The following is a 27,463-nucleotide window of genomic DNA, read 5'->3' as shown; positions in this document are numbered from 1 at the left end:
CCAACTTCTCCATGAGCCATAGAAGGGAGCTGGAGCTGGGGAGAAGAGGGAGCTCAGGGAGCATGGAGGACAGTTGGAGCGAGGCTGAGGCCAAGCGGCAGTGAAGGAGAGGAGGGGAGGAGATTGGAGCAAACAGTTCATGAGCTCAGGGGACCCGGCCCTGTCACCAACTCTCAAGATTTGATCCCAAGTCTCATGTTATGTGGTGGTTTTCCTAAAGCCTCGGCTGCCAGTCACAGGGTGACAGGAGAACCTTTCTCTGAAAGGAGAACCTCAGTTTTCATTTCAAATAAGAAGGAAGTTCTCGCCTTCGTGGCTGTGGAAAAAGCTTGAAACTCGGGTCCAAGTGCACCCCAGAATCAGAGGGCAAACCAACAGAGACCCACCTTTAATGTTCTTTATAAATGTGATTTTTGAGCCACTCATGATATTGGGACCCTGGCGTGTGAGTTTTGAATACTCCATGTGGGCAAAAAGAGAGGCGTTTGGCATTCAGTGGGCAAAGAAATGTGATGGCATAATCCGGACCCGAGAGGCCCTGCTGCAGAACCAGCTTCTGTTCCTGTTCCTGCTGGCTGGAGCCTCTCTGGACCCCAGGGCTGGCTCCTCCCTCTTATTGCTTGTTCCCCCCAAACCATAGAGCTTGTTGTGGGAGGTGCGGTGAGCCCGAGTGCCTAGCGGAGTGAACCTGAGTGTCAAGCCTAGGGTGTGACTGGAGAGCCTGGATCAGCGATGATGCCAACAGCTCCTGCACGTCACTCGCGCAATTCTGGAGCCGGTGGCTGCATGCGCCTCCCCCCTACTCCCAGCAGCCACTTGCTCGCTCACCCCTCCCTGGCCTCTGCAGGTACCTGCTGCTCTGGGCCCTTCCCTCCAGCTCACCCTGCTCTGCTCACGGGTCGCTGGAGCTCCTGCTCCCCTGATCCTTTCCTTCTTCTCCCTTCGGTCTCACTGCCCCAGTGGCCCCTTAGTTCCATCCCCTCCCTTCCTTTTCTCTGAGCGCCCTTGTCTCACTGCCCCCAGCCCTGGCAGATACCCGTTCCCCTCCCCACCCTCCACCTCAAGCCCTTCCTATTCCAGAGTTTTTGCTCTCAGCCATCTCTGCTCCTCAGCCCTGGTGATACCTATCTTCTGCCTGGCTCCTTCCTTCCCCACTCTGGGTTCCCCAGCGGGTACCTGCTGCTCTGAGCGTCACCCCACTCCCGGCTCCCCAGCCCCCACAGCCACTTGCTCCTCCAACCGCCAAAGCTTTGTCCCCCCAGCCCCACTGTGATGCTGGCAGACCAGGTACCAGCTCATGCCCAGGCCTCATAGCTGGAAACCAGTCTGGCTCGTCTGTGTGTGAGCGCTATCAAAATAGATATTCGATGTTAAGTGGCTAAGAATGTATTTAGCTTTATGAAATGCTTGCAGGATGCGGCATGTACTGATCTCACTTATAAGCGCTGTAGCCCATGGTATCAAGTTATAGTGAGTGTTTGCATCATAAACCTCTGTAACCGTGTAACTCACCAAACGGGAAAAGAAGCGTTCACTCAGGTAGAGCGCTCGTCCTGCATATTCGCTGGCCCATTGAAGGCAAATGAGGCATTGATACGGGGCATTGCGTGGCACCAAAGGACAGAGGCTGTGTTGACTGCATTCCTAATTCCCGCCAGGAAGGCGAGACCTGAACTCATCCCATCAGTTTGGACTCTGGTGTTGGGGAGATAACAATCCCCGACAAGGAGAAACTGGATTTTTTCCTGCTGTCTGGACTCTGAGGGGCAAAGATTCCTAAACATAAGCAAGAACTCCCCATGCTGCTTGGCCTGGGGGAGCCCCAGAAGACATTCAGTGCGGAAAGATTGCTGCACTCTGTCACCTTTGGAAACCACAGACTGTAACTCGGCTGCGTATATACGCCTTCTGCTTTAACCTGGAAATAACTCTCATTTCTTTCTCCAGGTGAATACATCCTTAGTTAGTTCACTACAGGATTGGCTACCAGCCTTGTCTTTGGGGTGAGAGCTGAGGTACACATTGACCAGGGATAAGTGGCTGGTCTCTTAGGGCTGGAAGTAACCTGGATCTTTTGTGGTCATTGGTGTATGGCAACCAACTGCTGCCTGATTGTGTACTTCCAGTTCCAAATGAGGTGTGTGGTTGACTGGCAGTTAGTAATTCTGGGGTTCGTAACGCTGAGGTTCTACTGTATTTCATCGCAAACCAAAGTGTGGTCAAGCAATTGACTATACAATTTACCAACACCAGGAAGATGCTGGCAGGGACTGGTGGGCATGGCTCTTTCTTCAGGTCCCTCCTCAGCTCATCACACAAGTGCCTGATGGCCTCAGGGGTTAGCCTATGGCACTGTGAGGCTCAGTGAGTCAGAAACAGTGCGGCAAGGCTCATAGGCCCTGTCAGGAAGGGTTGTGACACTTTCATCCTGGCCAGCTCTGAACTTGCAGCAGCCTTCAGTCCTGTGGAAAGATGGGAGCAAAAGGGCGAGAGCACCAGCATAACCAGCCAGTTGAAAGGACACTGGTTTTACTCTCTGACAGCTTTGTTTCAAACGCTTTTTGTAAGGATTCCAAGCACAGTTTGAAAAGCTTAGTTTGTTGTATTCCGTGTGAAGGTTGCACACTAGGCAGCTGGGTGCTATTTCCCTCTTCACGGCGACTGGTTGGCATTAATGAGACCTGGATTCAGGTTTGAATGCAGTGGCCCTGGGTTTGATGCTGCATAATGCCTTGTGAGAGTACAGAATTCTGCCCTGTGCTCCATCACAGAGTTCAGCTGAGCTGGAGGAAGGTGAGTGTAAGAGAAAAGAGAATTGCATCTAACGTGCCCTGGTATCCCCGGTATGTATGCCAATCACAGCTGTGTTTTCAGGCAGTGGAAGGCCTGAGACTGGCATTGGTAAAAAAGAACCTAAGAAAGAGAAGCTCTGGCCAGGGAAAACTGTTTTGCCCTTTGCTTAGTTTGCCCTGCAAGGAGCCGCAGTGAGATCCTGGGGGCTCTGCTTAGGGGTAGGGATTATCTGGCAGGTTTGGGACCTATAGTTAGCGGATGTTTAATTAGGGAGGGGAGACCCAGAATGTGGGGTGTTGGATATGGTGAAACTTTTCTAACAATGCTCCAGGAAGCATTTTGGAAAATAGTTTCCCCTCGTTTCAAACTGTCTTTTTCTCACTAAATTGAAGCCTGTACTATTCAAACCCTAAAACCTCTGGTTTGAATGTAATTCATGGCTGCTTCTAGTGCAGCCGGGGAATACAATTCTAAACAAAGCATGCAGCAGCCCAGAACGCATGTTTTGCCATAGCCCGAGAGAACGCCCAACTCAGACGCTTTGAGGGGGGTTTAAAATCAGAACCCAATGATTTCGGGGGGAATTCCGCATTTGGCCAATAAAATCTCATGCCTGGATTTAACTATTATGTAATCAAGGTTTAAAATAGCTTTACGCGGAGAGATCTCTCCAATCCACTCTGCTTTTCAATGACGAGGAGGCTGCTGTGGTTTGGAGCTCAAAGGTTAAGGTCTGGTGGGAGTGGTTTGGCTGGCGAGGACAAGGTATGTGGTATAAAAGTCTGCTCAGATAAACTTGAGCCTGGCATATCTCCAGACTCCAGTGTGATGGTGGGTCTGAAGGAAGAGAAACAAAACAGGAAGTGAGGCTCATAGGAGGGTTAAAAGCTCCCTGGGAACTGTTAAGACTCCAGCAAAGTGAGAGCTCAGCCTGCGAGCTCCAGCAGGTTTGCCCAGCGCCCGACAATAAAGGCAGCGGCAAGAGGATGTTGGGGATCAGTGAATTTTTTGTGGCTCTGGTTGCGTTTCTCTTGATTGTGCAGTTTCTGAAGCTGCAATGGGTAGGCAGGCGGCTTCCCCCTGGACCAACTCCCCTCCCCTTCATCGGGAACTTGTGGCTGTTGGGATTTAAACTTCATCCTGAGACTCTCGAGAAGGTAATTATTTATTTTCGTATACTTGATTAACTTACTTCTCAGACTCTCCCCAGGCAGCAGCTGAGATCAGCAGAGGCAGGGGAGGCTAGCAGACTGCTGTCTGATGGGCCCCAACCTTTGGGATGTGCTCCTTTCTTGGTCTGAAATCTGCCCAAGTTTGTTGATCTTCTGGGGACACAGCAAAGCCCATCTGTTCGACTGGACTGGGCTTTCAGACTGTGTGAGCTCCGCTAACTGAGGATTGCTGCTGTGAAGGTGCGGGAGAGGAAACGTCCATTGATTTTTGGTTTTGTAACACTCCTTTTATATATTGTGTTTTTCATTTATGTGACAGGCATCTGGAGCCCCCTGATGGGAGATGTTTGGTGTGGAGTTTTGAACCTCAATTGGATAAATACATTTCAGTCATTTTCTCGGTTATTAATGTAAGCAGAGTCAGGATGAGCTCTGCCCTAACATCTGGTGGTGAATGGTGGCGAGTTGCGGCAAAGAACTTCAGGGGCTGATCTTGTTTGCATAGGCATGCCCACCCGCCTAGCGTGAGCCCACAGCAGCCCAAATGCTGCTATCAGTGGAATAAGATATTTTTCATGCTCAGGAAATTTTATCCAGTGTCTAGGCTTGTGCAAATAAGTCAGGGTCATACATTTCATTTCTGGTTTGCAGGGAAGGTGTGACAGTGACATGAATCCTGCTGAGCACAAGATTTAATGGCAACTGAGTATATAGGACTTGACAATAAAAAGTCATCTCATGTGAAGAGAGCGACTTTCAGAGAGCGGGAAATGATCACGCAAGATGTAAAACCTAAGGCCAAACGTTTCAGTCCTGGGAGCCTAACGTGGAGCTCCTAAATCTGCATTTAAATGCCTAAATGAAAGGCCTTCTGGGGGGGGTCTGAGCACCCAAAAACCTCACTGTCGTCAGTGGGACATGCAGGTGTGAGGACCCTGGGAACATAAGGCTCCTTTTAGTTAGGTGTCTGAATGTGTATTTAGAGTCTCACTTTAGGCTCCCAGAATCCTAGGCTCCCCTCGATCAGCTACATTGAGGGAAAACTACCCTTGCCTAGTCCACACCAGTATTTTGTGCCTTAGCTTTCTTGCAAAAAACACAGCTTTTTCTAGCGTAGACGTGGCCAGAATAGCTGCATCGTGTAAGTCTTTTCTGCTCCTTCCCCTGACCTCAGGCGCTGTCCACCCTATCTTTGGAATGGTCATAAAGCCAATGTGCTTCAGGGAATAAGCCAACTTCTAGCTGAGGAGGGTTAGGGAAAAACCTTCCCCTATTGGCAGGCACAATTGTCCACTTTGGGACTTCTTGCATCTTTCTCTGAAGCTTCTGGCGCTGGTCTTTGTCAGAGACAAGATGCTTGACTAGATGAACCCTGGGTCTGACCCAGTTCCTATGTTCTGTCTTCATCATTTCTTGCACCATGGCATTGTGAAAGATTCTACAGAGCCAGGCACATCTCTATCACAGAGTCCCTGAGGTGGCATCCCTGAAGAGAGCTGGGATACTGGTTTGTATGGTGTTCCCAAAGTGGCTCAGTTCCCTGAAACCAACAGCTTCTAGCAACACAAGCACTGCCTTCCAAGTCTCTGCAGACCTCACTCGCTCTGTACAGGTAGCGACAGGCACAAATCCCAAGACTGGGAGCGTTCCAGGTAGTATCTAGCCCCTTATCTGCTGAACACTCACAGAATTACCATGTCTGCTATGCCCAAATGACCAGAACACGCCATCTTGTGAGATTCAACTCTGGACCAGCACTTTGCTTAACACCACAGCACTGAGATATATTTATAGTGAAAACAATAAGTTTATCATCAGAGATTCAAGTAATAGTAAGTAAGAATACTGGAAACCAGACAAAATCGTTTCTAGAGACTAAACTTAACTAATAGGTCCTGTCTAAAGCAAAAAGAAAAGGAGTACTTGTGGCACCTTAGAGACTAACTAATTTATTTGAGCATGAGCTTTCGTGAGCTACAGCTCACTTCATCGGATGCATACCGTGGAAACTGCAGCAGACTTTATATATACACAGAGAATATGAAACAATACCTCCTCCCACCCCACTGTCCTGCTGGTAATAGCTTATCTAAAGTGATCATCAGGTTAGGCCATTTCCAGCACAAATCCAGGTTTTCTCACCCTCCACCCCCCCACACAAATTCACTCTCCTGCTGGTGATAGCCCATCCAAAGTGACAACTCTTTACACAATGTGCATGATAATCAAGTTAGGCCATTTCCTGCACAAATCCAGGTTCTCTCACTCCCTCACCCCCCTCCAAAAACCCACCCCCATACACACACAAACTCACTCTCCTGCTGGTAATAGCTCATCCAAATTGACTACTCTCCAAGTTTAAATCCAAGTTAAACCAGAACATCTGGGGGGGGGAGGGTAGGAAAAAACAAGAGGAAATAGGCTACCTTGCATAATGACTTAGCCACTCCCAGTCTCTATTTAAGCCTAAATTAATAGTATCCAATTTGCAAATGAATTCCAATTCAGCAGTTTCTCGCTGGAGTCTGGATTTGAAGTTTTTTTGTTTTAAGATAGCGACCTTCATGTCTGTGATTGCGTGACCAGAGAGATTGAAGTGTTCTCCGACTGGTTTATGAATGTTATAATTCTTGACATCTGATTTGTGTCCATTTATTCTTTTACGTAGAGACTGTCCAGTTTGACCAATGTACATGGCAGAGGGGCATTGCTGGCACATGATGGCATATATCACATTGGTGGATGTGCAGGTGAACGAGCCTCTGATAGTGTGGCTGATGTTATTAGGCCCTGTGATGGTGTCCCCTGAATAGATATGTGGGCACAATTGGCAACGGGCTTTGTTGCAAGGATAAGTTCCTGGGTTAGTGGTTCTGTTGTGTGGTATGTGGTTGTTGGTGAGTATTTGCTTCAGGTTGCGGGGCTGTCTGTAGGCAAGGACTGGCCTGTCTCCCAAGATTTGTGAGAGTGTTGGGTCATCCTTTAGGATAGGTTGTAGATCCTTAATAATGCGTTGGAGGGGTTTTAGTTGGGGGCTGAAGGTGACGGCTAGTGGCGTTCTGTTATTTTCTTTGTTAGGCCTGTCCTGTAGTAGGTAACTTCTGGGAACTCTTCTGGCTCTATAAATCTGTTTCTTTACTTCTGCAGGTGGGTATTGTAGTTGTAAGAAAGCTTGACAGAGATCTTGTAGGTGTTTGTCTCTGTCTGAGGGGTTGGAGCAAATGCGGTTGTATCGCAGAGCTTGGCTGTAGACGATGGATCGTGTGGTATGGTCAGGGTGAAAGCTGGAGGCATGCAGGTAGGAATAGCGGTCAGTAGGTTTCCGGTATAGGGTGGTGTTTATGTGACCATTGTTTATTAGCACTGTAGTGTCCAGGAAGTGGATCTCTTGTGTGGACTGGACCAGGCTGAGGTTGGTGGTGGGATGGAAATTGTTGAAATCATGGTGGAATTCCTCAAGGGCTTCTTTTCCATGGGTCCAGATGATGAAGATGTCATCAATATAGCGCAAGTAGAGTAGGGGCTTTAGGGGGCGAGAGCTGAGGAAGCGTTGTTCTAAATCAGCCATAAAAATGTTGGCATACTGTGGGGCCATGCGGGTACCCATAGCAGTGCCGCTATCACAGGGCCTAATAACATCAGCCACACTATCAGAGGCTCGTTCACCTGCACATCCACCAATGTGATATATGCCATCATGTGCCAGCAATGCCCCTCTGCCATGTACATTGGTCAAACTGGACAGTCTCTACGTAAAAGAATAAATGGACACAAATCAGATGTCAAGAATTATAACATTCATAAACCAGTCGGAGAACACTTCAATCTCTCTGGTCACGCAATCACAGACATGAAGGTCGCTATCTTAAAACAAAAAAACTTCAAATCCAGACTCCAGCGAGAAACTGCTGAATTGGAATTCATTTGCAAATTGGATACTATTAATTTAGGCTTAAATAGAGACTGGGAGTGGCTAAGTCATTATGCAAGGTAGCCTATTTCCTCTTGTTTTTTCCTACCCTCCCCACCCCCAGATGTTCTGGTTTAACTTGGATTTAAACTTGGAGAGTGGTCAGTTTGGATGAGCTATTACCAGCAGGAGAGTGAGTTTGTGTGTGTATGGGGGTGGGTTTTTGGAGGGGGGTGAGGGAGTGAGAGAACCTGGATTTGTGCAGGAAATGGCCTAACTTGATTATCATGCACATTGTGTAAAGAGTTGTCACTTTGGATGGGCTATCACCAGCAGGAGAGTGAATTTGTGTGGGGGGGTGGAGGGTGAGAAAACCTGGATTTGTGCTGGAAATGGCCTAACCTGATGATCACTTTAGATAAGCTATTACCAGCAGGACAGTGGGGTGGGAGGAGGTATTGTTTCATATTCTCTGTGTATATATAAAGTCTGCTGCAGTTTCCATGGTATGCATCCGATGAAGTGAGCTGTAGCTCACGAAAGCTCATGCTCAAATAAATTAGTTAGTCTCTAAGGTGCCACAAGTACTCCTTTTCTTTTTGCGAATACAGACTAACACGGCTGTTACTGTGAAACCTGTCTAAAGCAGTTGCCTAATGTTCTCTTCAGCATTTTCAAACAAGACTGGCTGAGACCTCTATTTCATTAAGTAAAAAGCACTGTCTTCCTCAGTGAAGGCTGAGGTGTCGTCTTTGCCTTGTAGAAGTACCCCCAAAGTTCACTCTCTTTACTCATAGACAGGACAATTCCCCCATGGCTAGTTTTTTCTTGTGTTGATTTCACATCTCTTTGCTAACCTTTAGCTTTGTATGGAAATGGATAGCCGCTGTGTGTAATTTAGATCCTGACATCAAGTTAGGTGAATAAACAACTCTGACAGAAAAACCTGTTTTTCACCTCCTCTGGTGACTAATACTTTCATACATACTTAAGAACATATTTCCAGTTTGTATATCCATAGTTTGTTACATAATATCTGTACACACATTTCACACTGATAGTAATAAAACTATTATTTCATGCCAGATTTCATGGAAGACCTCACAAGACATTCTTGGGTGAACCACAATGTATAGACCAGCATAGGTGCCAACTCCATGGGTGCTCTGGGACTGGAGCTCCTGCGGGAAAAAATAGCGGGTGCTCCCCAGCCACCCATAGATCAGCTATGCCACTGGTGGCCTTCCGCCAATCAGCTGTTTGGTGGCGGCCAGGAGGCACTGGGGAAAGAGGCAGAGCGGGGGCAGGAAAAGGTGGCATGAGGGTAGGGCCTTGGGCGAAGGGGCGGGTTGGGGCAGGGCCTCGGGGTGGAGCACTCACCCAGAAAAATGAAAGTCAGTGCCTGTGCATACCAGAATCAAGACATTCCTGTAACACCCTTACCAGCTGGCATGAAGTGGTTCTTGGGTCACAATTTGTTGTACACAATTTTTCAGCCGTGCTTTGCTGACACTGATCATGTCTCTAGTTGGCACAGATTCATGGGAAGATCTTCACCTTGTGGTTGGGACAGAGCCCTGTGATTGTATTGCATGGATTCCAAGCAGTGAAAGACGGTCTAACCACCAACCCTGAAGATGTTTCTGGCCGGCCAGCAATGCCTTTCTTCAATGAAAAGGCCACTGAAAAGGGTAACGTTCTCTTTCCATGGACACCGTACAAAAACCTGGGGTGCCCATTGTAAGTGTGGCTGTTCCGTTATTCCATAGCCATCTTCCCCATGGAGCCGCATCTCCAGACTGCAAAAAAAGCTACATGGATAGCTGGTCTGGTGATGAGTAATGGGGCAAGCAGCCACTGAATGGGACTGAAGGGTAAAGTCCTGAGTGTTAAGGAGCTTGTTTGAACCATTCATTGCCTCTTGGGCCCAGATCCTCAAAATCAGTGGGAGTTAGGCATCCAAATAACTTTGAGGATCATTAGTTCTTTGCTGTCCTGTGAACATCACTATCATCAACAGGCTTTCAGCACGGAGCATGAGCATCACTCAGTGTCCCACTGGACATGACGTTGACACAACGCTAGTTTTTGATCATTCACACAGTGTGAAGGCTTTTGAAACCTGGCCAAGATATTCCTTCCTGCTGGGTTTCAACTCATAGTCCTGCACTGTCATTCAAAAAAATGCTCTTTTATCCATGCCCTGCGTTGCAATTGGCCTCACCCCACATCTCTGTGTGCGTCCGCAGGTGTGAAATTATCCTCATATTTTCAGGTGATGTGTGAATTATGAAACCTGTATCCTGCGTGTTTGAAGCCCTGCTTTCTGTTTCACCTAAAAAATGCAACAAAACCCTCCATAACGGGGAGTTTTCCGGAGTTGTCACAATCCATTCAGGCCTGAGGCCCCAGATAAAGCAACGAATAATGCGCTCACTCTTCTGGATTTCTCTCTCATGTTAGAAAATATATTTTAAGTTGAACTCTTACTTGGTGAATGATTTTGCTTTATATAAATAACGGATTCTCAATGGCCTCAGGTATCGTTATGACAAGTGGTCACACCTGGAAGCAGCAGAGACGCTTTGGGCTGATGACCCTGCGGAACCTGGGGCTGGGCAAGAAAGGTCTGGAGCACCGAATCCAGGAGGAGGCCCGTCACCTGGTGGAGTACTTTATGAATGAGAGAGGTACATCATTGCCAGCATAGCTGGGGCTTTTCACTTACCATAACCTTATTTTCATAGAATCATAAAATCATAGGACTGGAAGGGACCTCGAGAGGTCGTTTAGTCTAGTCCCCTGCATTGAGACAGGACTAAGTATTATCTAGACCAGGGGTCGGCAACCTATGGCACGCGTGCCAAAGACGGCACGTGAGCCGATTTTTAATGGCACACTGCTGCCTGCTGCTGAACCCAGGCCCGGGACCCCAGCAGGCAGCAGCGAGCCATTAAAAATCCTCCCCCTGGCCTGCTCTTCTCTGCCTCCGCCCCCTCCCCCACAGGGGTAGTGTGAAGAAGCTTGGTCCTGCCGGCTGCTGCTGCAGGGAAGGCAAGTTCCCCCTCCCCAGCCTCTTCCCACAGTGTGCTGGGTTCCTGCCCCTCCTCTGCTCCCTTCCTGCCACCCATCAGCTGACGGCCCTTGCAAGGGAGGGGAAGAAGCGGAGCTGCAGCGAGCTCGCTGCTCCGGGGAGGAGACGGAGAAGAGGTGGGGACGGGGCTGTGGGGATAGGGGGTGGAATCAGGGCATATCCCCTCCAGCCCCCTGCCGTGAGCTGCTCTGGGCAGGGGGCTGGGACCACCCCCATGACCCTAGCCCACACTCCCAGCCCTCTGCCCTGACCCCTGCACCCCCCCTCATACACTCTCAGCCCTCTGCCCTGATCCTGGCACCCCTCACACACACCCAACCCTCTACTCTGACCCCTGCACCCCCCCATAACCCCAGCCTTGACTCCAGCACCCCCCACACATACCCAGCCCCTCCACACCCCATGCCCTGGCCCCTGCACCCCACCACCACCCTAGCCTTGACTCCAGCACCCTCGACACCCCATGCCCTGACTCCTGCACCCCCCTCAGATGCCCCCAGCCCTCTGCCCTGATCTTGGCACCCCCACACATACCCAGCCCCCCAACACCCCATTCCCTGACTCTTGCACCCCCCACATTCGCACCCCTACCCTGAGCACCAAACAGGAGCTCCTGCACCCCCCCTCCACATTCCTACCTGCACCCCTCACACCAAATGGGAGCTGCCCATGTAGGCACTCCACACCCAAACCTCCTGCCCCAACCCTGAGCCCCCTCCCTCATTCTAGCTCCTGGCCAGACCCTACACCCCAACCCCCAGCCTGCTCCTTCACCCCCAGCCCTGTGCTCAGTGCTCTCCCACCCTCAGCTCAGTGCAGAGAGAGGAAGAGAATGGGCTAGAACCAGGGAGAAGGTAGGTACTCACTCTATGTAGGCAGGGCCGGGATCCCAGACCGGCAGCGGGCTGAGCGGGGCCAGCAGCCGGGACCCGGGCTGGCAGGAGCCGGCAGACGGAACCTGAGACTGGCAGTGGGCTGAGCCACTCAGCCCACTGCCAGTCTGGGGTCCCAGCCGCCAGCCCCACTCAGCCCATTGCCGGTCTTGGGTTCTGGCTGCCAGCCCCTTGCCAGCCGGGGTTCCGGCCACAGGCCCCGCTCAGCCCGCTGCCGGTCTGGGGTTCTGGCTGCCGGTTCCTTGCCAGACAGGGTCCCGGCCACAGGCCCCGCTCAGCCCGCTGCCGGTCTGGGGTTCTGGCTGCCGGCCCCTTGCCAGCCGGGGTTCTGGCCGCAGGCCCCGCTCAGCCCACTGCCGGTCTGGGGTTCTGGCTGCCGGTTCCTTGCCAGACAGGGTCCCGGCCACAGGCCCCGCTCAGCCCGCTGCCAGTCTGGGGTTCTGGCTGCCGGCCCCTTGCCAGCCGGGGTTCCGGCCACAGGCCCCGCTCAGCCCGCTGCCGGTCTGGGGTTCTGGCTGCCGGTTCCTTGCCAGACAGGGTCCCGGCCACAGGCCCCACTCAGCCCGCTGCCAGTCTGGGGTTCTGGCTGCCAGCCCCTTGCCAGCCGGGGTTCTGGCCGCAGGCCCCGCTCAGCCCACTGCCGGTCTGGGGTCCCGGCCGCCAGCCCCGCTCAGCCCACTGCCGGTCTGGGGTTCTGGCTGCCAGCCCCTTGCCAGCCAGGGTCCCAGCTGCAGGCCCCGCTCAGCCCGCTGCCGGTCTGGGGTTCTGGCTGCCGGCTCCTTGCCAGACAGGGTCCCAGCCGCAGGCCCCCCTCAGCCCGCTGCCAGTCTGGGGTTCTGGCTGCCGGCTCCTTGCCAGCCAGGGTCCTGGCCACAGGCCCCACTCAGCCCACTGCCGGTCTGGGGTCCCGGCCTCCAGCCCCGCTCAGCCCACTGCCGGTCTGGGGTTCTGGCTGCCAGCCCCTTGCCAGCCAGGGTCCCAGCCACAGGCCCCGCTCAGCCCGCTGCTGGTCTGGGGTTCTGCCTGCCGGCCCCTTGTCAGCCGCGGTCCCAGCCACAGGCCTCATTCAGCCTGCTGCCGGCCTAGGTGAACGGAACCCCAGGCCGGCAGCGGGGTGAGCGGGCCGGCGGCATAAGATCAGCATTTTAATTTAATTTTAAATGAAGCTTCTTAAACATTTTGAAAACCTTGTTTACTTTACGTACAACAGTAGTTTAGTTATATAATATATAGACTTATAGAGAGAGACCTTCTAAAAAACGTTAACATGTATTACTGGCACGCTAAACCTTTAAATTAAAGTGAATAAATGAAGACTCAGCACATCACTTCTGAAAGGTTGCCGACCCCTGATCAAGACCATCCCTGACAGGGGTTTGTCTAACCTGCTCTTAAACATCTCCAGTGATGGAGATTCCACAACCTCCCTAGGCAATTTATTCCAGGGTTTAAACACCCTGATAGTTAGGAAGTGTTTCCCAATGTCCAACCTAAACCGCCCTTGCTGTAATTTAAGCCCATTGCTTCTTGTCCTATTCTCAGAGGTTAAGAACAATAATTTTTCTCCCTCCTCCTTGTAACAACCTTTTACGTACTTGAAAACTATTATCATGTTCCCTCTCAGTCTTCTCTTCTCCAAACTAAACAAACCCAATTTTTTCAATCTTCCCTCAAAGGGCATGTTTTCTAGACCTTTAATCCTTTTTCTTGCCTTTTTCCAATTTGTCCATTGAAATGTGGCACCCAGAACTGGACACAACACTCCAGTTGAGGTCTAATCAGCATGGAGTAGAGCAGAAGAATTACTTCTCATGTCTTGCTTACAATACTCCTGCTAATACATCCCAGAATGATATTCGCTTTTTTTGCAAGTGTTACACTGTTGACTCATATTTACCTTGTGATCCACTCTGAGCCCCAGATCCCTTTCCCCAGTACTCCTTCCTAGGCAGTCATTTCCCATTTTGTATGTGTGCAGCTGATTTGTCCTTCCTAAGTGGAGTACTTTGCATTTGTCCTTATTGAATTTCACCCTATTTACTTCAGATCATTTCCTCAGTTTGTCCAGATCGTTTTGAATTTTAATCCTATCTTTCAAAGCACTTGCAACCTCTCCCAGCTTCGTATCATCAGCAAACTTCATAAGTATACTCTCTATGCCAATATATAAATCATTGATGAAGATATTAATATTTTCCGGCATGTGATCTGTCAGACCCGCGGGAAGAGTGAATTCCAGAGGGGAGGCCTCTTCCTGGAGGTCATTTGGCTCCAAGCCCCAGAGGGTTTAATATTATTCCCCATATCAATTGTCAGAAGCAGGTCGCTAAGGTAGCCAGCAGCCAACCCACAAGGGCTTTACATGTCAAAACCGACACCTTAAATTGCATCCAGAAATGAACTGGAACAGATTTTGGCTGTGGAGCAGGGGTGTGTTTCCTGTAGGCACCATCACCAAGTAAGCACTCAGCTGTGTTCTGCGCGAGCTGACATTTCTGCACTGTCTTCAGATGCAGCCTCCCACCCCCATGGAGTGCATTTCAGTGAGCCATTCCTGAGGCAGCAAAGGCTTGGTGTGATGGGGCATCTGCCCCACACAAGCCCTAGAAGGGGTTAAGGTGGCCAGGTAGGTCAATTAACTGCCCAGGCTGCACCTGCAGGAGGAGCCAAGGAGCAGGGAACTGATTAGACAAGGCTCAGCTGGGCAGAAACAGGAGGGGCCTGAATAGAGCCCAGGAGCTGAGAGCGGAAAAGGGGCTTCAGGGAAGTGTGTTGGGATTACAGAGGGAAGTTCACAGATACTCCCTGGGAGTTCTGGCAAACCCAGAGTGGGGGAAAGCCAGGAAGGTAGGAGAAGGCTCGAGGGAAAAGCAGCAAGGAACAGGAGTGCAGAGCTTGGCTGCTGAGTAGAGGGCCCCTGAGTGGGAACCCGGAGTAGAGGGCGGCCCCAGGTTCCCTGGCCAGTCACTGGAGGAGTGGCACAGTCAGAGCAGTAAAGGGAAGGCTGCCATTTTGTATGGTGGGACTTTGATACCCGTCCAGATGGAGACAGCTGCAGAGATGGGCAGGGTCCCTTTAACACACGTAGTGACCTGGCTGGAAGGGTGAGTCACGAGGAGGAGGCTGTGGTTCCTGGAGCGAGAGGGGTCCACAGGGCAAGAGAACAATGGGAGAGACATCTCCAGACTTGAGTACCTGGTGTCTTTTGCTCATAGTTCTTGACACTAGTGTTTGGTGATCTGCACTGGGTGGGGGGGTCTGCTGGCCTCTGGATAGAATTTAAGGTGTTGGCTTTGACCTACAAAGCCTGGGATCTGCGAACTTCATAGACTACCTCCCTCCCTGTTCCATGTTGCCACTGTTACGGTCAGCAGTGTCCATGTGAGTTGGAGTGCCCTCGATTTATGGGAAGGGGTGCAGTTACATCATTTTCCAGGAGAGGCCCTCAGCTCTGGAATTGGTTTCCACCCTGGAAATAGCTTGGTATTGTTGACCAACCTTCATCCTTTTTGCCTGAGTGTTTGGGGAGGGAGGAGCCTGATGGTGGTTATTGGCTGTAGGGGATGGGAGTTTGGCACAGTACGTCCCTTTTGACTTTGTCAGGCTGGGGCCTGAGTGTTTCGTGGGCATTACTGCTGGTTTTAGTTGCATAGTTTCTTCTGACACTATGTCAAAGGCACCTGGAGTAATAGATTAACCAAAAACAGGTGGCTGGTTTTAGTGTGAATAAAAATTAATAACTGTGTCAAGGTCCAAATATGGGAGGAAAATCACAAGCTCCTTTCCAGACATAGGTAAAAATACACTCTTGGCTATTGCTTTTATAGCATCCAAACACAGCAGGGAATCCAGGAGAACCCAAGCCTGAGCCCCCTCCCAGCACTCTTCTATCAAAGGGGCAGATATCAACTCCACTATCCCCTCGACCTGTTTTCTCCAATCAACCAGCTTGTCTACATAGCTAATTCATTGCATTTCTAATGCACCCTATCATCATCATTGTAGCTAATCATCATTCCTAGGATCTTGTCTGGGGTAAGAGTCAGCCAGCTAGCTGCCTTCATCCAGGCCTCAGTTTTGCAAAGCCCCTGCTCTCTCCAGGATCAAGCCCATAGGCCCAAATTCCACCCTGCCATCACACCCTGTGCAACATGAGTGAAGTCACTCAGGTTCTGTGGACTATACGTTAGGACAGAAGTAGCCCCAAAGTCTTAGCCCACTGCTAAGTGAGATCATCAACAAATAAGACCCAGTGCTGTGTTGGTACCATTACCTGCTCTGTAACTAGAGTGAAAGGGGTCCTAGAAGTGAATGTAAAATAGATACCAGTGACTGTAATGACTGGGGAGAGAGCATAGCAACTTGGTGACACATACAATGGATCGATGTATAGCCAAGCTATCCCATAGCTCATTACAAAACAATGGGGTATATTCACAGCCTTGCTCTGCTTCCTTTGCCCTGCTGGAATAGTTTAGAGAAAGAGCCAAGCAGAGAATCCAGGAGCTGTAACCAGCTTCCTGAAGCCCCTCCCCACTCCTATCTGCTGCACCAAGCAGACCTCAGCCACCGGAGAGAATCCAGCCCAGTGAGTTTAGTGGGAATTCTGCAGCTGGGAGGAAAAAGCAGCCGTCAGTGACGTGCCCAGCAATCTCTCTCTCAGCCTGGGACAGGAGAACCTGCTGGCATGTGAGGGGTGTTACTGGGCAGGAGCTCTGCTCACGTCACCAAGTTTCCAGTGATGATCTGCTACCGCCTGGACTGCTGCAGAGATTGGCAGGGTCCCTTTAACACACTGAACCTTCCGCAGAGAGTTGGTTTGTAACCAGCTTGAGTTTTCTTTGACTGCTTCTTTTAAATGTTTATTAGTGAATGATGCTGGATACCAGAATCACAGGCTCAGAAACGTTCACGACTGAAAAGACCTGCTAGATCCCAGGCTCCTTCTCGTGCCAGGAGGGGGAGACACAGTAGCAGGCAACATTCATGTTAATAACTGTGTTTGCAGGACAGCCCTTGGACCCGAGCATCTTCTTCAGCCAAGCTCTGTCAAATGTCATTTGTGCTGTGGTTTTGGGACATCGCTTCTCCGCTGACGATGAGACCTTCCAGCAGCTGCTTAAAGCCAATGCCTGTTTGCTCTTATCTGCGAGCACCCTCAGCGAGAGAGTAAGTTCCCAATTTGTCGCTGTTATTTCATTTGCCCTCCTCCCCAAATGCGGGCTGGGCCCCTCCCTAAATAGAAGATGTCGGACAGGAACTCCTCCCTTAACGTTGTAGTTCTGTTCCTGAAAAATGCGACTTTAAGTGAAACGATGTTAAGCAAATCCAATTTCCCCATAAGAATGAATGTAAATGGGGGGGGGTTAGGTTCCAGGGACATTTTTTTTTGCCATACAGTCCAGCCCAGTCCTATAGTTGGGAGGTGCCCCCGCCTCACCTCACATAGGCACAACCTACTGGCACTGGAGGCAAGGAGGCAGCCAAGGAGGCTGAAGGAGCTGTAGGCTAGGAGAAGCAGGTTGCACAGCAGCAGCGGCAGCTTCCCCTACTCTGCAAGCACCAGGGGCGGGGGGCTCCACCCTCGGCCCGCCCACTCCACCCCTTCCTTCCTCTCCTTTTGTTTGTTGCTCTGCCACCCCCACCTTGAAGTCCTTCCATTGGCCACCCCTCTTCCACCACAACAAACACAAGCTACTTGTTCTTCCCTTCAGAGACTTTCACAAGTTAGCTCTTTCCTACCTAGCCAGCCTATTCCCCCCCACAAGCTTTCTCCTCGACTGGCCCCTATGAGTAGGAAAGGTTACCATTCAGCATCTGTATCCACCACTGTACCCTCTTTCAAACCACTCCTATGTTAAAAGCATGTTAAGTTTGCACTGTCAAGCACTCCAAAGTTACGATATGCCAGAATTAAGGTTGTCCATGCAATCTTAATTTGGTCCCCCTTGTGCATATACATTATGATAGTGCCTTTAATTACACGATCACTTCCAGTTTTTTCATGAGACCCCTGTCTCCTTTAGCACACAGGATGAACAATGCTCATGGAACGAGCCACTATTCAAGGTTTCTTTTTATCATCCTCATGCAGTGTGTGGGTCCGTGCACACCACTCAAACCCTGCTCTAATACAGAATTATTCATTTCCTCCTGGGCTTTTCTGTGGTGCTTTCGTGGTAGAATCTTAGCGCTTTATGAACATTAATGAGTTTATCTTCACAGTGGAGAAAAAAAGCCAAAATTGCCACCACGATCAACTAAATTTGGGGGCCCAATCTGAGACGCCCAGGGACTGATTTTTCAGAGTATTTAGCATTGTAGAGCACTTCAGATGTTCAGAGCAGAGCTCCATTGACTTCAGTTGCAGCTGTGAGTGCTCAGGTCTTCTGCAAATCAGACCCCTGGTATCTTAATTTGGATACCTAGAAAATGAGAATCCAGTGGCCACCTGTTAACATTTTGGGCTATGTGACTTGCCCGGCGTCACCTAGGAACTCAGTGGCAGAGGTAGACCACAGGTTGAAAATCTCTGAAACCAAAATCAACGAGGAGTCCAGTGGCACCTTAAAGACTAACAAATTTATTTGGGCATAAGAGTTCTTGAGTAAAAAACCCACTTCTTCAGATGCACCTGAAGATGTGGGTTTTTTATCCACGAAGGGTTATGCCCAAATAAATTTGTTAGTCTTTAAGGTGCCACCGGACTCCTCGTTGTTTTTGTGGATACAGACTAACGCAGCTACCCTCTGATATCTGTGACACAGTGTCAAAACACCAGTGTCTTTGAACTCTTTAGCTCAGTAGACCTTTACTTTCCGTCTGTTCCATGATTCTAAGCCCAGAAGAAGCAGACATCACAAGGGGAACTTGGAGCATCTCTCTCTCTCTCTCTCCGTGTTTGTCTATATCCAAATATCTTTCTGGACACTAGCGCTAGGTTCTAAAGAGTTTTAACCATCAGTGTCTAGGCTGAAGCCCCATACGTGATGCTGAAAATGTGTCCTTCAAAGCAATTGATCCAATAGCAAAATTCCCCACACTGGGCATTTTCGTCTTTGGAGAGCTCCTCCAGGAAAGTGTTAATTGCAAAGAATGAAAGCAGCTTCTTTGTGTCTCTCCTACAGCTGCACAATACTTTCCCCTGGCTCATGGACCACCTCCCAGGACCTCACAAGAAGGTGCTGTCCTCCCATGGGTTTCTGTATTGTTTTGCAAAGGAAGAGATCAGACGCCACGAGGAGAGTGGGGTACCAGATGAGCCACAGGATTTCATTGACTTCTACCTGGCACAGATGGTCAAAGTACGTTTCTGCACCATATGTGACTATAACGTCTCTACAACTCCATTCCACCCTTCTAGCACAAACCTCTGCAGACTAAAGCGGAAAAGCTTCTTGTGATGGGATCAGGTGCGTGGCTGGGTGGGAGAGTGGCAGAGTTAGAAATCTATAGGGCTCCAGCCTGGGCAGGCAGACGGTAAATGACAGCTCAGTGTCAGCTGCAGCTCAGCAGCTTCCTAGAAACCCGGTGATAAGGAAGAGGGATCCCTTGTCCAACGGGCCCAGGCCAAGCGGTGTCTCAGAAGGGTGTTGCAAAGCAGCACAGCACAGAATTGGGATTGAAGGCGGTGACGGGAAGTAACAAAATCAAGAACCTGGAGGGCATCAGAAAAAACATTTCTGTTTTGTGATTTTCTGAAATCAGAAATACTAAAAAGACCTTGCAAATGGCAGGGAGTCAAAGGAATGAGCACGTTCTGCTCTTTATCACATTGACTGTCCTGCCTCCCGTGTCCTAATTTATCCCTCTGTCCCCTGCAGTGCAAAGATGACCCCACCTCTACATTCGATGAAGGTAACCTGATTCAGACTATCCTGGACCTCTTCATAGCTGGTACAGAGAGCACAGCCACGACCCTGCGCTGGGCACTGATCAGCCTGGTGCTTCATCCCCACATCCAAGGTGAGGGAGAGGGAGACGGGAACACACACCATGGATGCGAGTCTGCATGTATGTGGAAAATTACCCGGTTCTGCCCGTTTTTATTCGACAAATGTTCGTTCTAAAACTGACCATTGGCGGCTGCTGCAGCCAGCAAAGCAGTGAGATTTCTGGTCCTACAATCATCGAATGACAGACATTAGAAGTGACAAAGCCTCATAGAGATGCCTAGGCCCCCCACTTCCCCAGTCCAGCCCTACTGCGGGATTGTTAGTCCACCTGCTTTAAATGTCTTGGGCAATGGGACTTCCACCACTTTCTTTGGGAGACTGGCCACAGGCTAACAGATCTCACCAGTGGGAAGTTTTCTTTCCACAGCAGAACCTTCCTGATTCACCCTTTGCTAAGCCACAAACCTCATGATTCACACTCTAAATGCACTGGGATGGGATTTCCACCCCACTCAAGCAGAGCTCAGGTTCAGTGGGGAGGAGGGACTGCAGCCTGCAGGGACCTGTTAGGTGCTTCTGGGTCATCAGCCACCCAGCCCACCTGGGTGCAAGTTAGAGCTTCACAGGAGCAGCTCCGGGACCTTACATCAGCAGAAAACTAGGCCTAGTGGAGCTCTGCTCGTCCATGCTTCTTCCTCTCCCTGCCCTGCCTTCACCCCGCCCCTGATCTGCCCCCTTTCCTCTCCAGATGCCGAGACGGGGGTGGCATGGGCGGTGGCTCTGCTGCCTCGGTCAGCTATCTGCCCAGTGATAAGTTGCCCTACACTGGTGGACTTTTCCACTGGCCACCTCCAGTCACTGTGGGTCTGTCTACACTGCACACTAAGCCTGGGTTCTGATGCAGGTTTGCCCCAAACCCCACTTCTGCCCATATACAGATCAGTCTGACTCAGGTCAGCAAGCACTCAGAGCCCGGGTCCTAGGACCTGGCCGGGGGGATGTCAGAGCCTGTGTCATGTTGTAACTCAGGTCCTGTCATTTGGTGGGGTGGAGGCAGCTCAAGCCACAGACCCGAGTCAGAAGGTCTGCGCAGTGCAGTCTGGACACGTTAGCATGGCCATGAGCCTAGGTCTAGCAATTGTAAACCCAGGTTTACAGTGCAGTGCCGACGATCAAGCGTTTAGAAACACCAAGTCCACAAGTCCAGGCCCCGCATACCTTGGCTTAGGGTTCAGTAAGACCACTTGTAAGACCACTTTGTGCTGTGTGAGCCCAGCAGCCCCTCCTCACGTCTCAGCAACGCTCTGGTAGCAGAGATGGTACGGTAGGCAGGTCTCATTACCGGGACGTCATGCATGTTATTACAGAACACTTACCCATGTGGGTTGCAGTGTTACCATCCACACCTAAAACTCAGTTGCTCTTGCCCAGTTAATGAACAAAGGGCTTTTTATGTTTCTCGTCCATGAGGCATTGAGCGGAGCTCTCTTCAGCGCCCGCCCCCCCTTCAACCCATCCCCGTGTCGTATCAAATATAAACAGCACCATGTCCCAGATTTCTCAGGGCCCTCGCTGAAATCAGCATCTGGCTGGAGAACAGCTGGCTGGAGCTGAACCCAGGCCAGACTGAGGTGATGCTGGTGGGAAGTGCTATGAAGAACTTACCTTCTCGACACCCATCGCCCAGTACTGGAGGAATGTGCCTTCCGACTGAACGGGTCTGCAGCCTTGGGTCTGCAATGGCAGGTACAGATGCTCTGGAGCCCGCCCTCGTGGCCATGGTTCCCTACATCACAGTGTGACAGTTCTCAGGGCACCCAGGACTGTGAGTTTCCTAGTTACCCTCCTGCCTCCAGAAAGGGATGGGCTTGCTTGAACTTAGCTGAGTGTCAGCTACCTGACCCCACCAGCCTGTTAGCCATCCCAACAACCTCCTCGGGAGCAGGCCAGCCCTTCCTTTGCCTTGCAGGCTAATACGAGGTGCACCCCGCTCCTGGAGCCCCTCTGAAGGGTTCCCCTGTAGCATCCAGCCTCTTATCCACTGAACACTCAGAAATACCAGGGCTGCTGTCCCCAAAGACACAACGTATGCACCAGCTTGTTTGATTCAACTCAGGATCTGCTCCTTGTATCACACCACAGCACTGAGCTGCATTTCTAGTGAAAACAACGATCAGTGTATTATCAAAGACTCGCGGTTCAAGAGATCGTGAGTACAGGTAATGGACACAAAGGTTGCATACAAAACAACATCAAGAACACACTTTCTAGAGACTCAACTTAGTTTACCAGGCCAACCTTCTGGCTGAAGAAGTTTATCTCACCCCAAAGGTCTTTTGCAGCATTTCAGCCAAGGTTGGTTGTGATCCTGTTTTCAGAAATGTAACCACACTGACCAATGACTTCCTAGGTGGAGGGTAAAGGTGTGTCTTCCTTGTCTTCTCTTTATATCCCCCACTCATTGTCTGTTCTTAGGGTCACAATAACCCCCCCTAGCTTTTTCTCCAGTGTGCTGCCTTCCTGTTGATTTCACATCCCCCTGTTGACTTTGTATGTAAATGCGGCTTCCATTGTGTCAGCTTACAATGTTTAGAGCAGAGGTTTCCACACTGTGGGGTGCGCACTCCTACGGGGTGAGGAATCTTTGGGGAGGAGTGGAGGCCCCAGGTCACCCCGCACAGGGGTTGGGGAGGGAGCACCACCCAGCACAGCTCCACTCCCAGCTCTGCTTCACCTCTGGCCCCAGCTCCCAGCCCCGCGCCTGGCCGCAGTGCCATTCCCAGCCCCGGCCCTTCTCCCTACCCCAGACCTGCCCCCAGCCTCTGCCCCCTTACTCCTTTCCACATCCTCCCCTGCCCCGGGAGCTGCGGCCCCAGCCTCTGTCCCCTTACTCCAGCCCCGAGTGCCATGGTCCCAGCCCTGGCACCAGGGGCTGGGGGGGGAGACAGACAGGGGTAGGGGGATGTGACCCTCAAAAGTTTGGGGACCACTGGCTTAGAGATACAGGTGAATACACACCTTTTGTAGGGCACCAAACCTATTTGTCAGCTCTGCCTTGATACAGACTTCAGGACCATATTTTCAGCTCACACACACACACTTACTCAGGCTTGGTCTCGGCATGAGGCAGTTTACATCGACCTAATTATGTCAATGCCTACACTGCAGCCTGGCTCCCACCAGTGTAAGTGCCCACCTACACCGACATCATAACTCCACCTCCAGGAGAGGCGCAGGGCTTATGTCTGTGGAGTTAGGGTGACGCAGTGTCCGTGTAGACACAGCGTTCCTTGCATTGGCTGTTGGCTGTCAATTTCAATGACTGCGGTGGTTATAAATTGACCTAACATAGGTTGACTTATGTTTCCAGTGTAAACATGCCCTCAGTATGTGCACAGACATTTCACAGCGATAGTGTGACCAGCGGGACCCTGGCTTTTGTTTCAGACCTCCCATGACCAATGTTCCCTCTAATTTTTCCCACGCATGTGCGGAATGAATTTTGTTCTGTGCACCAATATGGAGGTGATGCATGGCGGGGCTGGGGGGTTCGGAGTGTGGGAGGGGGCTCAGGGCTGCGGCAAAGGGTTGGAGTGCGGTGGGGGTGCGGGCTCTGGGGTGGGGTTGGGGTGAGGGGTTCAGGGTGCGGAAGGGGGCTCAGAGCTGGGACAGAGGGTTGGGGCGCAGGGGGTGAGGGCTCCAGCTCGGGTGGGGGCTCTGTTCTTTGGGGAACCAGAATGTACAGTCCAGGATCAGGATAGTCTTGCAACCCCCTTTACCCGTTGGCACTGAGGAGTTCTTAGGGTCACACCCAGTTGCCCTCACAAAACAGGGATGGCTATTTAAGCCTGGAAAACAGGGCAGCTGCTCCCAGCTCATATATAAAGATACAAGCCTGCTGCCCTAGGGAGAACCAGTTTGCTGCTCGCTGATAGTGTTTTTTCCTTGCGTTAACATTTTCTAGGCTTATTCCAATCCCTGCAGGTGGTTCCCTTTTGCCTTGGAAGGTTTGTGCTCAAGCTATTTGGCCACTTTCAGGTTAAGGAACTGTGAAGAATATACTAGGCCTGCTGTAAAACTACAAATCTGACATTGTTCTGGGCCTGGCTAACTCCTGAACAGTCTATTGGAGCCCAATTCCCCCCCAGTGGGTACCATTTCCATTTCCCTGAGCCCGTGGGGCTTCCAGTGCTGGGGGCAGGATTTTCTTCAGGCTGCTAGTGCGCCCCTAGGTGCATCAGACAAACAGGAGTTTGGTCTGGGGAATGAAGTGAGAAGAAACTTTCCCTGCACTTTGGGATGCTCCTGCTGCACCTTGCCTCCAGCACCCTCTCACTGCAAAGAAAGGGAACGCTGTGCTCCAGGGCTGAATTTGGCCCTGATGCTGAGTTTCAACTGGCATCTGTGAGTCTGCTGGGAAAGTGCAGATCTCCCTTAGAGATAAAGATGTAGGAATCACCAGCGTAGCTATTCCCTTGGCATGGCTTTCCATCACCCACTGCAGTTAACCAGCATTAAAGGAGTAATTCCTCCTTCAAGCTAAAGGGAATCCTGCAGGGAAGCGACAGAGCCCCAGAATACGCACACATCTCTGGGCTTGCACTCACTGCCTGAATACGTGTCCTTCCATTTGCATCAAGCTAAATGTGTCTCCTCAGAGGAGGTCCAGAAGGAGCTGGATGCTGTGTTGGGTCCTTCCCAATTAATCTGCTATGAGGATCGGAAGAACCTGCCCTATACCAATGCCGTGATTCATGAGATCCAGCGCTACAGTTGCATTGCCCCGGTCGGAGTCCCCAGACAATGTGTGAAGGATACAACACTCTTGGGGTTACCTGTCCCAAAGGTACAGAGACATTCTCCATGCTTATACCCTCCTCTCCCACCAAGGGGGTCAAATGTACTAGGAATGCAACTCATTCGTGTTTCCAGATATATAACATGTCTGCTTCTCCTTGCACCCTCTGAAGTCGTCAGCACTAGGGCAAAGTGAGACAGCAGAGTACAGCCGCTTTGTACACGTCCCGGTAACATGGTACAAAGTGCAAGGAAGTGGATAATCAGGCGCTGTGTCTCTTTATCGATATGTCACACCGCCCTGAATTTGCAAATGCTCCATCAGCCCCTTTAAACCTCTCACTGGCTTTGCTGCTTCGACATAAAAATATTACTTTGTGAATCTGACACATTTAAAATATGAAGCATTAACGTTTTTCTTCCATTAAGGAATCTGTATTAAAGCAGGGAGAATCCTGGGAAACTGCCTCTTCTTTTGGGCTCCATCCTGCTAGCAGATGGCTCAGAAATGATGAACAGAAATAAAAATATACCATCCAGTAGTCTCCCAGTTTACTCCAATAAGACAGATCTCTCCCCGGGGGACATGCCATGCCCTACAGTACATGAGAATTGAAAACTCTCTCTTTAAGCACTGCTCTGAGGGAGTGACGGTGAGAACTAAGTCAGATCCTTCTTCCTCGCAGGGCACTGTCATCTTGCCAAATATATGTTCCGTCTTGTCTGATCCTGAGCAGTGGGAGACACCTCACCAGTTCAACCCGACTCATTTTCTGGATAAGGATGGAAACTTCATGAGCAGAGAAGCATTCTTACCATTCTCAGCAGGTAAATGCACTGACAGCTAAACCATTTTTCACGGGGGAAAATTGTGAATGCATAATTCAGAGAGATTTACAGTTAAACCTTGCTAATGTGCACGCTTTATCATTTGCACTTAGAATGGCAAACTCCCCTCGCTTCTCAGCAAAGATTTATTTGCAGAATGCCATGGGTGGGTTCTTCTACTACACAATTTCATTATTTGTACAAAAATCACAGCACGCTGGCCATCATTAAAATGACAACATTTACAGCTAGTTGCCACAGTATGACATCTGAGATACGACAGGGTTTTCCCCTATACTTCAAAATTCAAATGTTGACTTTTAATGGGAAGCGCTGTATAGACTCATAGACTTGAAGGCCAGAAGGGACCATCTTGATCATCTAGTCTGACCTCCTGTACATTGCAGGCCACAGAACCTCACCCACCCACTGCTGCAATACACCCCTAACCTCTGGCTGAGTTACTGAAGTCCTCAAACCATGGTTTAAAGACTTCAAATTATAGAAAATTCACATTTGCACTAGTTTAAACCTGGAAGTGAACCGTGCTCCATTCTGCAGAGGAGGGTGAAAAACCACCAGTGTCTCTGCCAATCTGACCTAGTGAGAAATTCCTTCCAGACCCCAAATATGGCGATCAGTTAGACCTTAAACATGTGGGCAAGACCCATCAGCCAGACACCTGGGAAAGAATTCTCTGTAGTAACTCAGAGCCCTCCCCATCTAGTGTCTTGTCTCCAGCCATTGGGGATTTTTGCTACAGGCAGTCGCTGATGGGTCACAGGCTATTGTAGGCAGTCCTGTCACACCATCCTCTCCATAAACTTATCAAGCTCAGTCTTGAAGTCAGATAGGTTTTTTGCATTTTGTATAGACATGAAAATGGAATGGAAGTTGTCTAAATCAATTTTGTGATAGATTTTAAGTGTTTGCTTGCTTATTAATTTGCAAAATTCCTTAATAAGCAATGGATTTCTTGGTCATTAGTGCAAATTAGCCAAGTTCTACTGTACTAAGAATCTGTGGACCGTGCAAATGACCCCCTCCATCCTTTTGGGAATAGTCATGTGAAGAATGATTCCTAATGCTAATTACCTCAGAAATGCAAATTCTCAGATGCACATATGCAGGCCTAGCCTCAGACCTTTGACTTCAGAGGTAAAACATGATTTTGCTTTTAAGCAGATCTTATTTTTCCTTCCTCACTGAGGACTAGAATCCTGCCAAGTCTGAAATTTCTCATGCTGTCATTTTTGAGTTACACAAGCACTAGAAGGGAAATGTTGGGTTTTTTTCTTAACTCACTAACTGCCCATCCCCTCTCCCCCGTTAGGGCACCGTGTGTGTTTGGGGGAGCGCCTGGCAAGGACTGAGCTCTTTATCTTCTTCACCAGCCTGCTGAGGGCATTCACGTTCAGGCTGCCAGAGGGAGTGACTGAAATTAACACTGAGCGTATTTTGGGGGGCCTATTACAACCGCACCACTATAAGATCTGTGCTATTCCTCGCTAGGCTGCAGCAAGTCACAGACGACCAGGAAACCCAATAGGCAGGTGTTTCTCATAGTGAATTTCCATAAGTAAACAAACTATAAAACAAAGAATTGTGGCACCTGGCGTTATTTATGGCTGACCAGGAATTGACTGCTGGGAGGGAGAATTGAGAGAGGGTTAGTCTATTGTAATGCAAGGCTGGTAGGGTTTTTAAAAATCTCCTAATTATGAGATTAGCGTAGTGGGTGTGTGTGGTGGGTGAAACCCCATCATGGGCTAAAGAAGGTTAAAAGGTAGCTAGTCACATTGATTACACCTGCACCCTGATTAATTAGCTGCTTCTCAGCGAGAGGTGCCGGGAGGGAGAGGCAACAGGTGATAACTTAGTGGATACCTGGCCCCCATAAAAGGGGCAAGAGCTTGGTCTGATGGGAGGAATAACAGAGAGATGTCTGTGAGGGGGCCCCGAGCCCCAGTCTGCAGGAGAATAGATGTCTGGGGAAGGCTCAGTACTGGAGCTGGGGAGCCAGCCCAGAGAGGGACACGGAAACAGAGCTTGGAGGGTGACGTGGGGGCACGTGGACGAGA

The 27,463-nt window shown here is 50.2% G+C and overlaps 1 protein-coding gene across 2 annotated transcripts; it reads left to right on the top strand.

The window, feature by feature from the left end:
* The first annotated feature begins 3,656 nt into the window (after nt 1–3,656).
* Nucleotides 3,657–26,923, top strand: LOC144269929 (cytochrome P450 2J2-like). Of its 2 annotated transcripts, none has more exons than XM_077826006.1 (9): nt 3,657–3,950; nt 9,404–9,566; nt 10,416–10,565; nt 16,871–17,031; nt 18,990–19,166; nt 19,686–19,827; nt 24,416–24,603; nt 25,241–25,382; nt 26,716–26,923. In XM_077826006.1, the coding sequence occupies exons 1-9, from the start codon at nt 3,780–3,782 to the stop codon at nt 26,892–26,894; spliced, it is 1,473 nt and encodes a 490-aa protein (XP_077682132.1). In that variant the 5' UTR covers nt 3,657–3,779; the 3' UTR covers nt 26,895–26,923. The 2 variants fall into 2 exon arrangements, with proteins under 2 accessions (XP_077682132.1, XP_077682131.1); XM_077826005.1 differs by having other exon boundaries at nt 24,398–24,603.
* Nucleotides 26,924–27,463: the final 540 nt, after the last annotated feature.

Source organism: Eretmochelys imbricata, chromosome 9 (genome assembly GCF_965152235.1).
Source record: "Eretmochelys imbricata isolate rEreImb1 chromosome 9, rEreImb1.hap1, whole genome shotgun sequence".
In the NCBI taxonomy this organism is placed as follows: Eukaryota; Metazoa; Chordata; order Testudines; family Cheloniidae; genus Eretmochelys; species Eretmochelys imbricata.
The sequence above is the reverse complement of the archived record's forward strand: the minus strand, read 5'-3'. Positions and strand labels throughout refer to the sequence as shown.

Coding starts and splice junctions, on each gene's coding strand:
- LOC144269929 (XM_077826005.1), top strand. CDS start 3,780: ATGTTGGGGATCAGTGAATTTTTTGTGGCTCTGGTTGCGTTTCTCTTG. Junction 19,167..19,685: donor ACCTGGCACAGATGGTCAAA/GTACGTTTCTGC, acceptor TGTCCCCTGCAG/TGCAAAGATGACCCCACCTC. Junction 25,383..26,715: donor ATTCTTACCATTCTCAGCAG/GTAAATGCACTG, acceptor CTCCCCCGTTAG/GGCACCGTGTGTGTTTGGGG.